The 14,807-nt window shown below is 37.9% G+C and overlaps 1 protein-coding gene across 1 annotated transcript in view; it reads left to right on the top strand.

Annotated features, from left to right (window-relative positions):
• MYBPC1 (myosin binding protein C, slow type) overlaps positions 1-14,807 on the top strand; it is a 56,679-nt gene that overhangs the window by 15,008 nt on the left and 26,864 nt on the right. Inside the window, exons 7-15 of the mRNA XM_030447644.1 lie at positions 877-925; positions 2,460-2,519; positions 6,057-6,223; positions 7,654-7,786; positions 9,380-9,504; positions 10,799-10,904; positions 11,296-11,462; positions 12,404-12,566; positions 13,727-13,833. Of these exons, the coding sequence (XP_030303504.1) occupies positions 877-925; positions 2,460-2,519; positions 6,057-6,223; positions 7,654-7,786; positions 9,380-9,504; positions 10,799-10,904; positions 11,296-11,462; positions 12,404-12,566; positions 13,727-13,833 (1,077 nt within the window). The remainder of the gene's footprint in view (positions 1-876; positions 926-2,459; positions 2,520-6,056; positions 6,224-7,653; positions 7,787-9,379; positions 9,505-10,798; positions 10,905-11,295; positions 11,463-12,403; positions 12,567-13,726; positions 13,834-14,807) is intronic.

Genomic DNA, 14,807 nt, shown 5'->3' with positions numbered 1-14,807 from the left:
GGAGAGCACTGGCAAATCATGCCTTTGTCAACTTCTGTGCTTAAAAAAAGGCCTTACTCTGGAAAAATGAACCCACAGGCTTATCTTTTCCTTCAAGAGCAGTTTGACAAGCACAAGAGCACACACCTGCCTTCATGTTCAGGCTGAGAAAGATGGGTGTCTTCTGAAATGCCAGGGCCAGCAACCAAAACAATTGTTGACCGTCATATATATATAGCATGCCTGGACTATATAAGGGCCTGGACTGGCCCATTCCCCAGCCAGAAGAAGCTGGTCACAGTTAAGGAGATATTTGATGGATGACTGAGAGCCTGAGGGGCAGAGATGGGTGTGTGTAGGCAGAGGTCAGTGAGGCAGAGGCCAGCCCGGTTGCATTCATTCACTGGCTGTGGATCAGAACCATTTAATCCAAGGCAGGCTGGCATAGATGGGTTATTCACACAAGGGGGATGCATCCTTGTCATCCCTCTTTGTGTGGAGATCAACAGAGAATGATCAATACAAGGATGTAGCTGGGAAGAAGACTCTGCTCTGATGTTGAAAGTACTGAGGAAGAGCCAAGATGCAAGCAGGAGAGAAAGAATAGGGAATGGGAAGACAAAAAAGCCAGAACCTGTGGAAAGAAGGAAGGGGACGGGAGAGAAACATCACAGAAACAGATCTATGCAGAACTGCAGAAAGTAGTTCAGAGAAATGCATTCATTAAACTTAGTTTAGTCCTGAGCTGCTTTGGATTTATCGGAACTTAATGCCAAAGGAGCAGCATGAACTGTGGTCAATGGGCAAAAAACTGAACAAATTTCCTACCCACAGTTATAATGATTACACAAATTATGTGAAATCCTAACTATCTTTTTAATTCCTGTTATTCCATAGAATCACAAGCTTCTCAATCCCTTGACATCAGATCTGCTTTCAAAAGAAGGTAACTTCCAATGGTGACCCTATGAAGCTTCTCAGTAATGGATTCTGGTAGCATGCATAGAACATGCAGCAGTCCTGGCAGACAGTTGTTTCAAGTACTTTTTAAAAAAAAAATTTTTGTAAATAAAGATTAAATAAGTGGGGTTAAGTGTAGTTCATAGTGGATAAAGTGAACCAGTTACAACACACAGACAGTACATATGATATTAAATACTCTACTGTGAAATTACGGTGTCATTGATTTAATTAATTTTAATTAATTAAATACATATTTTTTTAGAGGTTTATAAAATTACATTTTTGTTCACTAAAGTATTCTTCTACATGTTTCCTGAAAGTTGGGACCTACAATATGGAAGTTCCTGGTATCAATTGAAAGCAGAGAGAAAATTCACACTGATTTCAAGAAAATAGGATCTGGCTTGATGTTATTTTACAATTTAAAAATGTGTGTAATAGTGCAATCAGTACAGAAAACTTACAAGTAACATATTACAGAGGAAGTAGGACAAAGCATTGTATCTTGTGTAATGTATCAGTATAGATGTCATCTTTATATTTTTCTTTTACATGGAAACATTTTACAAACAAAAAATTAATGCAATTTTTTAATTTACACAGACAAGCAAAATTGTAATCAAGAAATAACTGCTTTTATTTAGAGGGATTTGATTTAAAGAGTAAGTGCAAAAGATATTACATTCAAGGTGCACTCCTTTCTTGGGTATATTTTAAAAAGATTGTAATACTCTTTTAATTCTTAATAATAACTCTGCCCAATCAGATGATGATATCTGAGTGTTCTGATTTGCTAATTAATATCTGGCATACAGGTATGAGATGAAATATTGGCATCATTTGACTTAACATTTGCAGGGTTTTGCCCTTTTTACAAATATTGAGGCTATTTCTTTTATCTAAATGTGCTTTATAATAAGGTATTACTGCTTAAGGTCACATTATAGAAAGAAATGCACCTTCACAGGACTGTGATTCTGTCTGTAAAAATGAACAATGTACTGTTTCTTCTTTTTTTAACTGATTTCTCCCTTCGTTTAGACAAAGGTTAAATCTTAAGTGCAGTGCTTTGCAATCAGTATTTGGCACAAGCCGTGCTTTGGTAAAAGCACCACCAAGCAAATCTTTGTTTTACATTCACAGCGAAAGATCAGCACAAGCCCTTTGTTTTCAAACACATACATTACGGAGATGAAAAACAAAGCTGGTTGTGTTGACTATCTCCCATTTATTTGTGTTACTGAAATCTAACACAAATCTTGGCAAATTTATGTATACAGTTACAAAAATTTGCCATCCAAGTACAATAACCAGCAATACAAACCTTTGTGTTATTTTTCACAAGTACCGAAGAAAACATAATTGGTGTGAAAAAGAATACAAGTTTGTGTTGATTTTATACCCTTATTTGTGTGTCTAGACAGTGTTGAGTATATAAGACATGTAGAGCTTCTACAGTGTGTGTTGTCTAAGTCTTCCTGTATTAAACAAAGATTTGATCTTTTTTCTATTAATAGCGGCGGTGAAGGACAAGAGGATGCAGGAGAACTTGATTTTAGTGGTCTCCTGAAACGTAGGTGAGAACCAAGTGATGCAGTGAGCAGGTGTGGATTGCAAACCACTAGGTTCGCACACAGAAAGAGTCAGATGTAGCATTAATAACTTCTTAAGAATTTTCTTTTTTTTTTTTTCCTAAAGATTATTCTCATAGTATAAAATGCAAAAGTTTAATTAATTGTACCTTAAGTGTGCAGAAAAAAAAAAAAACCAACTCAGATTTGACTGCGCTGGGATAAAAGTGAGCCACAACCTAAAGAGGCTGCTAACATTTAGTTTACTTGCTATTTCTGTTGTGTTTGCATGGAAGGTAGAAGGGGAAAACTTCCTACACAGGGATGAGCAGTTCAGAAAATTGAGTCTGGTGCAAGAGTAAAAAACTACAAGGGCTTTTGTACATCTTAGTTTGATTTTATAGTTGCTTTGGTATGAAAAAAAACATATAGTATGCTTTCAAACCATACACATTGGTATTAAGCTTTTTTTTTTTTTGCATTTTTCTGGTTCAATATGTACCAGTTGTTCAATGGTGTTTTATTCAACTTAAATGCTGTGAGGGAGAAAAAACCTGGGCACATTTTCCTCTGGTCTGCCTTGAAAATCTGGTGTTACAATAGTTATGCCTCTGTTTCAGATCTTAAGCCTGGCTTAGTCTTCTAACAGATTAAGACAATATAGTTTATTCATAATTTTTTTTTAAATTATCCCAGAAATTCTATATGCCATGGAAATCAATAGCAACTGACCACAGAGAACTGGAAAAAGAACTAGATCCTGTATCTCATCTACCACTTATTCCAAAAGAGGAAAGCCCAGTATGCATTATTAATTTCATAGAAGGCTCACAATGAGCTCATGGGCTATGATGGTAAAGATAGCATTTAAAGAACCAAAGCAAACAGGAAGGCTAAAGGTAAAAGTAGACAGTGAAAGAATTTCCTGAACCAATTCAAATCCACCAGAACTTTGGGATTTTATTCTTCTCATCCTTAATTAGGATCTTCAGTTTGATTTTTAATCATACTAATACAACTTAGCATGACAGTTCTCATGACTGCTTGTGGGGTGATTTATTAGAAGCATGAGAGTTGCATGTAAGAGGTCTTGGTGGTTTTGAGAAGAGAGAAATGTGTTTTACTAGTCCCTATCACTTTACTAACAAGTAATTCACATTTTGAAAGATAAATACTGTATAGTCATATAAACTTAGTGTGGTTAATGGACAAAACAAAGTTTTTGGTTTTGAGCACCATTATTCAATATTGGTTAAATTGGTTCATCTCGGACTTCCTTCAGGCACTGAAATGCAGCCACATACTTCTGAGATTAACTGAATAAGACTGCTAATTAACCCCCAGTGTGGAAACAAATATCTACTTTTATGATGACAGATACACATCATTTTAATTTTTTCAAGAGGCAATGTTGCAGGTGCACTCTTTCTCTTTTGTGCAATTATAATACAAAGGAAAGAGCTAGAACTTTTCACCTGTGGTGCATAATACTTGAAACATGTTTTTTTTTTAAAAAAAAAAAAACCTAAATGCTATAAGCTGCCTGTTTTCTAATTTCATGCTGGTCTTGCAGGAAGATAAACCAGTTTTAATCTCAGGAAGCCACTCTGTGACTGGTTATGCTTTGTCAATGCAATGTATCAGTAACGGCATGAAATTCCAAAAGGCACAAGATCTCAAAAACATTCTAATATTTAGGTTTTTTTTTTTAATTAGAAGGGAAAAAAAAAAAAGGTACATTTTTCAACAGAATGCACATTTACAGGGAAAAGAACGGAAAGGGATTTTGTGGAGAGGTCAGCCTGCTTAGAAAACACCAACCACTGCTTGCCCACTACCCACAGAAGAAACCACTGTGATCTCAGAGCAAAGCTGTTTTGCTCTGAGTGCCAAAATTTGTTCTCCAGTTACACAAGATGAAAAAGAAGTCTGAAATTAATTATTTCAAGATGGCTGAAAGTGAGGATACTCACGTTAATCCTCATTCTCAACTACTGCCTGATTGAGGGGGTACATTATCTCAGCTCCCACAGCGTGCCTCTCCTTAGCACGGATACACATTGCATGGACAACAGGCAGCTCTGGGAAAGGAGGATGCCACCCCATGGGGTGTGTAAGTTTTTAGATATGTTTACAAGCTGATCTCCACTTTCCACCATGCAAAAGGAACCTCACTGAAACACCAGGGCTGGCTTTCTCTAGAGAGCATCAGCCCAAAGAAAAGTAAAAGGAACAAACCCTAAAATTACATACCAGAGCTTGTCTCACAATAATCCTAAGAAAACGATGTAAGTATTTTGAAGACTCCTCATCAAGAAGATTTTCTTCCTGTTTGAAATAACTCTAGCACATAACAAAAATCAGTGAACCTCATGGACTAAATAGCAAAGGGGTTTTCCACTCTCCTCCTCAGGAATGCCTAAGTGTTATTTCTGTATACGTTAAAAAAAAAAGAAATCTCTATAAAGACTTGATAGAGCTCATCTGTAACAGTGTCTCACTCCAAAATTTAGTCTTTTTTTTTATTTCTCAAACATTTTTTTTGCTCTGTTCTCAAATGTACTGAGATTGTCAGATCAATTATATCAAATAAGAATCATCCTGATTGGATCCCAGTGAAAATGCAAGAAAAAAATTTTAGATTTCTTCTCCAGTTCCCAGACTGTACTAGCAGTTCATTTTTTTGAGCTAAACTGTCGACCACAAAAAGTACCATTTTGTTTAGGATGCTTCCATTGTTCTCTCATTTAATGGCTGCTGTTGTGAAAATAATTACAATTCTCTTTATTGCTTGTCTTAGCTTGGAATTGCAGATAGTAAATATGGTATTGAAACTTCTGTATAAAGTTGATGCTACTCACACAGACCTCTGAAAACACCTCCTGCTCTTAAGACTGAAATAAACATGGAAGCCAACAGATCCATCTTTCAAGTCCAAGCTGGTGTGGAAATCTCCAGTTCCTATCCATATACCAACTTTAAGTAACTCATAGAAGCACTGGTATAACTATAAACAGACCTAGATTCCCTAAGACTTCAATGTCTTCTCATTGGTCACCCTTGATAGCAGCAATGGGGATACAGGATTTTAAAGCATTTTTATATCATTATCAAATGTATAGATTAGACTCAGATTTCATTGGTGCCATGATAAATTGTAACTGATTCCACCCAGGTTGCAACAGATAAAACTGGTTTATATGGGATTAGCTCATATGCTATTATAGTACTACTTTTTTGTATTGTATATTTTTTAAATAATCAAGCAATGATAAGCAATCAAGCAACTTCTATAGCTAAAACATGAGAAGAGACCAAATTAAAGCTTGCATCAAAATTCAGCCTCCAAGAAGTGTAAAGTAATCTGTGAATGCCATTCTGAGCTATTCCACTTGTACTAAATGAAATAAAACACACGATGGCCGCCTTCAAGTTTTATCACAGCATTTCTAACCTCACCATAGATTCAGCTTCACCTTTTTCTTTTTGTTGTGATAAAGTCTCAGTAATTCTTCTCCCATATTTTCATTTTGCTACTGCCAGGGAGGTTAAGCAGCAGGATGAAGAGCCTGACATAGACGTGTGGGAGCTCCTTAAGAACGCGAATCCCAGTGAATATGAGAAGATTGCTTTCCAGTATGGAATCACTGACCTGAGAGGAATGCTGAAGCGCCTGAAGCGCATGCGCAGGGAAGTGAAGAAGAGTGCAGGTATGGATGAAGCAGGATATTCTTTGGTCAAACATAACTGCCCACCAGAAAAACCCAAACTTGCTTCGTTTCCATGCGAGGAGACTTGCACATTTCAAGTCAAGATTTATTGCTGCAAGGAGATGGATTCTCTTTTAAATAAGATGACTGCTTAATGAATTCTTCACCTCGGTCTTTAGTATTTGGACCAGAGGGAATCCAACTCCCAAAGTTGGGGAGCAGGGGACAGGGAGCAGAATGACCCCCCCCTCCACAATCCAGTGACCTGCTGCACCTTAGGGAAGTGCTTAAATCGCTAAGCCTGGATAGGATGTATTCAAGAGTGCTGAAAGAAGGGGCAGGGATAATCACCAACCCACTTTCCACCATTAACCAGCAGTTCTGGCTGACTGGAGAGGTGCCAGCTGATTGGAAATCAGCCAGTGTACTCCCATAGAGAAGAATGTATGGAAGGATTTCCAGTATCTGTTGTAGTGGAAGCATAAGACTAGTGTGTTCTTCCCCTCACAGTACCTATATTATGAATTGGAAACTTTTACACTGGAACAAGTTACATTAAAAAATCCTTTTCAGCTTTAATAACTCCATTCCTGTTATGTTGTTATAGTGTATCTTACAACCAGACATATGCATGACATAAACCTTAGCAGAAATTAATTACCCAGTTGTGGGCAACCTGTTGGAGTTATCATATATTTAGGTTTGAGCCAAAACTCCCCAGGGTCTAACTTCTGTATCTGGCAATATCTAAATGTTGATTTTAAAGTGTTTTGAAATGTTTGTGTTGCACTTGGCCATACTTTGCCCCGAGCAACTTGGCCTACATTTGCACATCTCAAAGAACCTTTTTGAAAAGCCCCATTAGGCTGCACAGGCTGACAGCTTTCATCTGGTTTCAAATACTATTGCAAATATTTTGCAGTTGAAACATCTAAGTGGAATGGCAATGTAAACCTTGCAGCCTACCAAATGAAGCAGGAAAGCTAATTTGGCTTTTAGACAAACCAGTGTGTTTATTCTGCCAGTGGGAAGCTCAATAGGAATTTTAGCTTAAAGTTGCCTGTTAACTTGCACAGTGGTGTCAATGGAGAAGTCCTTTGCAGTAGATTAATTGTAAATGATTTCATGGCACCAGCTCTATACCATTTTATTCTGAAGTAGCACTTCTCAGTTGGTTGCCACACCGCAAAGTCATTAAGAGATACTAGCCAGAACTTAGTCAGGATAATGAGATTTGCATAGCTTTGCACTTTTTTTAATGTTTCTAGAAAAGAAACTGTTTCATGTTGACTAGTGTAAGAATATAGAGTGATATATAGAACCCTGTTCATGTATTCTGACATCTTTGAAGAGATTGATGCAATGTCATTTCAGCATTTATATTCTTGTTTGCTGATCATTTCTGTAATAACATTTTGCTTCCACGACAGCTTTTGCCAAAGGTCTTGATCCTGCATATCAGGTGGACAAAGGAGGTAAAGTAAGGTTCATGGTGGAGTTAGCAGATCCAACAGTGGAACTCAAGTGGTATAAAAATGGCCAAGAAATACGACCAAGTGCAAAGTAAGTTTATTGTATGTAAGCAGTAAAATGGCCACACATGTACTTCCTTAACAAGTGTGTTGTGCCTCTGCCCAAGTTGCATCAATTTTATTTCTGAGTTTAATTATAAGTTACAAGATGCAAATTATGCTCTGTTGCTCATGAAAAGCCCAGAAAAAGGGCACTCTATGCTAAATATTAATGCAGAATGTCTCCTTTACCTCAAAAGAATTAAAGATACCAAAACACATACACACATCCTACTCAGTAATTCTAAAATAGCTGGGAAACACTGTTAGTAGATCAGTCTTCTGAAGAAGGTTAGAATTTTTCTACAGTAATTGGCTGCTGAGGGGAGAGATGTTTAACATCTCATAGTTACCCATCTGGCTCATAAGCCACCAGGGGAAAGGGGAGGGAAGTTTTGTCTCTCCTTCCACTACCCAGTTAGCACTCACACTGAAGTTAACAACCTGCATTAGCTCAACATGACCACAGTCATGTGCAACAGGTCGAGTGTACTCAAGTTTCTTCATCTCCTGTATCATCTGGCTGTTGCCTTACTTTCTAGATGTACCTAAAATTGGCTTTTCAGGTGCAGGCACTAAACACAGGTAGAGCAGTGGCTGGAAGCTGAGCCCAGTCCCTAGGGTGGGCACAACCAGCTCTTAGAACCTGGTGCAGAAAATCTCACTCCACAGTCAGACACAGCCAGGAATGATGATGTGCAACTGGTAATGTAGAACAATGTGATGTTCCTCATTTTTTCCTCTGGCCTATGAAAAAAATAGTAACTAGAAAAAAAGAGGCAGATTTCCTTCTTTCTGTTGCTGCAAAAATCAATAAGGATTTATGACTAATATTCATAGTTGAAAAAAAAAAAATCATAATAAAGAGGGTGCCTTTTCTTTAGCCCCTATATCTACTATGAGCAGTTCAGAACTGCTTTGCAGGCAGCTATATGGATATGTCTCCAGTAAAAGGACCTGAAGTGAATGCTCCAGTGAGTTTCTTCTGGGCTACTGAAGCAGCTGTCAGATGCTAATGAGCTTTGGTCACTACAAACCTGGAGAGGATCTAAACTGGTGACATAAAGGTGAAAGGCTCCATCTCCCATTACTAAAACCCCATATCCCATTACTGATCTCTTGTGCCATCTGGCCTACCAATAATATTAACTTCTTAACTTTGGCTATTATTATACTTAACAAAAATGTTAAGAGTGTTGGAATGAGGATGGTGTCCTTTTACTAGTTATTTTCATCTTTACTCATCTAAAGTTTCAGACTCCATTTTATTTGCTATTTTTCATAGCCTGCTGAATTTTTAAAATTTTTTTCATATCAACTGGGATTTTGGGACAAGCCAGAAGATGCTCACTGTCACCACACACTTTAACTGTTCTTGCTAAAAATTTTGTGACAATTCTGTTGTATCTTCAAAATCACCTTGAAGATAATTTTTCCAGTTCTGTGTAAAAACCAGGATTTTCACCTCTAATAATCCCTAAAGCACTTTCTACATTAAAAAAAAAAAAATTAAAAAACAGGGAAGGGGGGGGGTGTGGACCAGCAGTTTTCCTAATGTATCTCTGCTGCATTCCTTTTCAAACAGATACATTTTTGAGCACAAAGGCAACCAGCGAATTTTATTCATCAATAATTGTCAGATGTCAGATGATGCTCGCTATTACGTAACAGCTGGTGATGAGAAATGCTCCACAGAACTCTTTGTGAGAGGTACCTGCCTCAGTTTGCTCCTGTTTCACCTGCTGTAGATTGGTGTGGCTCCTTTGATTGCAACTGAAATCAACAGGGAGGGTCTGGTTCATTATATTTTTGTATTTGTACTGGCAGCCTTTAGGACCACTCTGTATTTAGTGATCCCTGACCATTTGTTTCCTCATCTTGTATTTAGTAATTTAGTGAGATCTTTGAAATGGGGTTATAGTGAATTTTATACTGTACATTGGGATCTAGTGGGGATGTGATGTCCTTCATCTGCTTTAAAGCCATTTTGGAGACTCAGGTGTCATAGCATTTGTTTTCCCTTACACCAAACTAAGGTATTGGATGACCCCGATCCTTTTAGAACAGAATTTCACATACCCTCAGATCACTCTTTTTAGCAGTTAGTTTTCATTGGAACAGCACAGACTTAAGACAACACTCAACCAAAATCTATTAGTGGGTATTCATGTTTACCATTTTTGTTCCCACAGTATTGGTAGTCTTACTGGTAATATCCACATCTTTTCTCACACATGCGCAATAAAACAAGCAGAAAATTAAAACATAAAGCAAGATGTAAAAAAATCATCAAATATTTCAGAGAATAATTTAAAATAGTGGAGGTCATTGTCCCTACAAATATCAAAGGGTAGCTGTTTTACAATCTCTTGTAGCAAGACAAACCTCTTTTAGGGTACGGCGCTTCAAGGTCCAACCAGGTGTTCCAGCAGAGACTCACGAACAGTGCTCCGAGCCTATAGCCACAGGGTTGACTAGCCTGGATCACTGCTGTTGCTCTGAGAGCGACTGATCTCTCTGCTGGCTAGCTCAGGAGTGAGCCCCACCTGTATCTCAGGCCTCACCTTTTATTGGCCCCCTGGTCCTGCTCATGCGCAGTGGGGGCCCACCCTAATTGGGCACAGGTGGGCTTGACACAAGCTCATGCCCACTGCCTGGTAATTAGGGGCACCTGGTTGCCTTGTTACACTACAATCTCTTGCTATTAAATAAACTTGAGTTTCGACAGTAGGAGTGGGTTAAACCAATAAGGACACCATGTTATGTCCTCATACCATCTTACTGTGCATAGAGAACTACAGACCATAATGAAAATGCAGCTTTAAGACAAGGATCTCTTGTCATGGGGGACAAGAGGCAAATGTCATCTTATGTCAGCATGCCTGGACAAACTGTAAATAAAAAGTGATGGAAGTAGTATCATCTTCTATAGCAATATTTTGAAAACCTCTTTCTCTTAGTTTTCTCTCTCAGATTGTAAATCTCTCATTTTCTCTTTCCAAAGATCCTCCAATTTTGGTGACCAAAGGCCTGGAGGATACCAGTACCTATGTTGGTGAACATGTAGAATTAAGCTGTGAAGTGTCTGAGGATGATGCAAATGTGAAATGGTAAGCCTTACTTTGAACAGGTGCTTTTTTCCTTGGGAATGAAGCCCATAATATTTTAATTGTAGGCAAAACTGGGAACAACATTTTCTATACCAGCAAACATGAAAATAATTAAGAAAGTCTCAAGAAAACATTATTCAAATATTTAGCAACAGCCAAAGTATCCTTAAACATTCATAGATGAATTTGTTTAACTTCTTCTTGTACTTTAAGTCTTAAAAAATCTTACCTGGGGGTTTCGGAGTCTTATTTACACTGGAATTCTATTGGAAAAATCATAGAATCATAAAATCATAGAATGGCCGGGGAAGGGACCTTAAGGATGATCTAGTTCCAGCCCCCTTGTATGGGCAGGGACACCTCCCATTAATCATTCTTTTTTTTCCATTAGGTTTAGGAATGGTGTAGAACTATCCAATGACCCCAACTCTCGGTATAAGATCAAGGTTGAGGGTAAAAAACACACTTTGGTGATAGAGGAAGCTGCAAAATGTGACAATGCAGTTTACTCAGTAATGACAACTGGAGGCCAATCAGAAGCCAAGCTTTCAGTTGACTGTAAGTATCATTCATCTGGCCCTTGAATTCATATGTCACAGTTTACTAGCTTACATAAATAATTTGCTTGTCTTTTCCTGGGGGTTTAAAGGGAGACAACTTCCATGATGGTTTCTTTGCTGCAAATCTCCAGAGGAACAATTTCCCTTTAGACACTGTTTGCAGTAACAGGCAATGAACCAGTCCTGCTTGAAAACTTTCTGTCTCATCAGTTAAGATGGGAAAAAAAAAAAAAAAAAGCTATCCATCCAAATATATAATAGGTTAACAAAGTGAAAATTCCAGGGCAAGTATTTATTTCTCTTTAATTCTTTCAGGTTTTTCACAGGAAAACCAAAGCAAGGCTTTTTAGCTAAAAAAAACAGGAAAAAAAAAAAAAAAGTTGTGAAAATATGCAGTTATATAACTGGCCATACTGTCAACAGGCACCAGGGTCATTTGACCTGATCTCATATGCACAAACACATTACTGTGTAGCCTCCTGAGTACTGTTTGTACAATATCTCTTTTAAAAAGATGTATTTTTTAGCAAAATCTATTTGCCTTTCTTCTAAAGTTATCATACATTATGCATAAACATACACTGGTTTGGAGTACTCATGCTGTCCACGTTGACTTCCATCATCTGTCCTTTCATGAAACCTTTGAGGATTTTCAGATTGTCTTTCTATAAAACACTGTGTTTCCCATCACTCTTTGTTTCCTATGTCAGATTCTAGACAAGAATATGGATCACCCTTTCTAAGGCATCGGACTACCTTTAAAGAGCTTGATTTATGTAGCTTACAAGTACATATTACTGGTATTTTGGCTTGAGAACTTCATTATTGGAGTAATTTTTCTAATTTGAAGACTGTTGGGATGGTCAGTAGCAACTCCGTGACAGAATCATTAGCTATTGATGCTATTGGTATTAATATCTCTGCTTGTGTTTTCCAAAGTGAGACCACTGAAGATATCTCTTGCATTAGAAGACCAAACTGTGATGGTTGGGCAGGAAATCCACCTGAAATGTGAGATTTCAGAGAATGTGGAAGGGAAATGGTACAAAAATGGGCAACTGGTTGAAGCTAGTGACCGTGTAAAGATTTATCACAAAGGAAGGTAATCCTGTTGTGTTTTGACTTGACTTTTGATGGAATTACACTGTAAAGATATGCCAATATGGGGTTACTTCCCTGAAAATTACCTGGTAATTGAGCCTAACCTCAGGGTCAATTCATTTATTTTATTAATCATAATAAATGCCATTATTCCTTTTCCTATTTAATCTTTTGTCTTTGGGCTGTGGGGGACAATTATCAAATCTTTAATTCATCTAAATTCAAGCTATGATTTTTTCTCAACATTGCTGTTTCTGTTCATATGGGATTTTAAGTAGTAAAGTAAAATAATTGTTACAAATCATTAAAAATATATAGCTTTTAATTGCATGTTTTTCTGATAGCTATGGTTTGTGTCAACTCAGACCATCTATCTCTGCCTATGCAGAGTATGTGGAGATATCAGGCCCCTTTGCATTTATAATCTGTCCTTTTTCATAGAAACTTTGCTAGTTTAAAACAAAACAAATCAAACCAACCCAACCCACGAAAGTCAAAAAACCCAACCAAACAAAACCAGGTCCTACCATGAAGTACATTCCCTTCACTTCAGTTAATCAGAGCACCCATGTGTCTGGGAACTGCATTTGTGAAGAGGCAATGAAATGCTTGCCTTGGCCCCTTGGATTAAGGGGGGGAAAGGGAAGCATAGAGGCGAGTCCTACCTTGAACAAATCTTAGCCACCATTGTACTGGAAGATAGGTAGCAAAAGCAGCCTATGCTTTGCTCAGTCATTTCTTTATTCTGGCAAATAAATAGTAAATCCATCCAGACAGATGGATACAGTCACATGGATGGTCTAATAAAAGTCAGAATACTCCCTCAATGAGATCAGCTAAAAATTTATTCTTGTACAAACAAATTACAATTTCATGACAGCAGCAAAGAATCCCTGTGTTGAAGATATTACACTTTTCTGCTTCCTTGTTCAAAGAGAAAGTATTAGAGTTGTTGACATTACTTGGTGGTTGTCTCAATAATATGTTGTACAAACCACAGAATTTGATCAGTATTATGCCACTAACCATTCAGCAATGGGCTTTTGGTCAGGAATTTTACAGACGTGCACAGAGCTCCTAAACTTTTCACAGGTTCTTCCTCACAGATTCAAGCAGTCTTCAGAAATAATTTACATTTATTTCCTTTTCAATTTTTTACAGAATCCACAGATTTATTATAGCAAGCGCTGCCGTTGAGGATGAGGCTGAATATATGTTTGTACCAGATGAGTATGACACTAAGATTCCCTGCAAAGTACATGTTGTGGGTAAGTATATTGCACAATGACATACATACAACATCTCTTTCTCTGGCCTTTGGAAATTAAGAGCAGTGTGAAATAGCCTTGATTACAACCAATCTGTATCCTCTGAGCAGGAATCTACCAGAGCAAAGAAAACTGATGCTTTGGCAAAGTGCAAGTCAGCTTGACAGAGCACATTGTGCCTGGGCTTAGGAACTGCCAAAGTTCCACCAGGGGAGCTGCTGAGGAAGGTTTCTTTACACTGAATTCTTAAGCCTAAACTGCTGTTAAGATACTCTGTAAAACATCTACTGATCTCTTCAGACATACAGCACTGTCTTCCTTGAAGGATTGGCTTGCTGACATGTGATTTAGTTTGGTAAAAAAACCAAAACAAAACAGTAGAATAGTACATATTTACTTGTTTCCTAAATATGTTAAATGATACCTAGAGAGCAAAATGTCTGTAGCCAGATTTTATTCTCTCAGTAAAACAAAAAGCTTGTTAATGACCCCAGTCTTTCAAACAAAAAAAGAAAAAGGCATTGTCTCTTCCCTCAAAAATACCTCACTGGCTTTTAACTGCAACCAGCAACTAGGCTGTCAAAAGGAGAGCAATATAAATGATCAAAATTTTAGAAAACATGTTCTGTAAATAAAACTGAAAGAAGTGGGATATCTGTGTTAGAAAAAGTATTAGCAAGGTTTAGGAAGAATGCAGAGGGAAGGGTTACCCAAGGTCTCTGCTCACCAATATAATTTCCAGGAAGCTGAACATGAGCCAGCAATGTGCCCAGGTGGCCAAGAAGGCCAATGGCATCCTGGCCTGTATCAGGAACAGCGTCACCAGCAGGTCCAAGGAATTGATTCTGCCCCTATACTCAGCCCTGGTGAGGCCACACCTCGAGTCCTGTGTCCAGTTCTGGGCCCTCAGTTCAGGAAGGATATCGAGGTCCTGGAGCGGGTCCAAAGGAGGGCAACCAGGCTGGTGAAGGGAC

Source organism: Calypte anna, chromosome 1 (genome assembly GCF_003957555.1).
Source record: "Calypte anna isolate BGI_N300 chromosome 1, bCalAnn1_v1.p, whole genome shotgun sequence".
Lineage (NCBI taxonomy): Eukaryota > Metazoa > Chordata > Aves > Apodiformes > Trochilidae > Calypte > Calypte anna.
The sequence above is the reverse complement of the archived record's forward strand: the minus strand, read 5'-3'. Positions and strand labels throughout refer to the sequence as shown.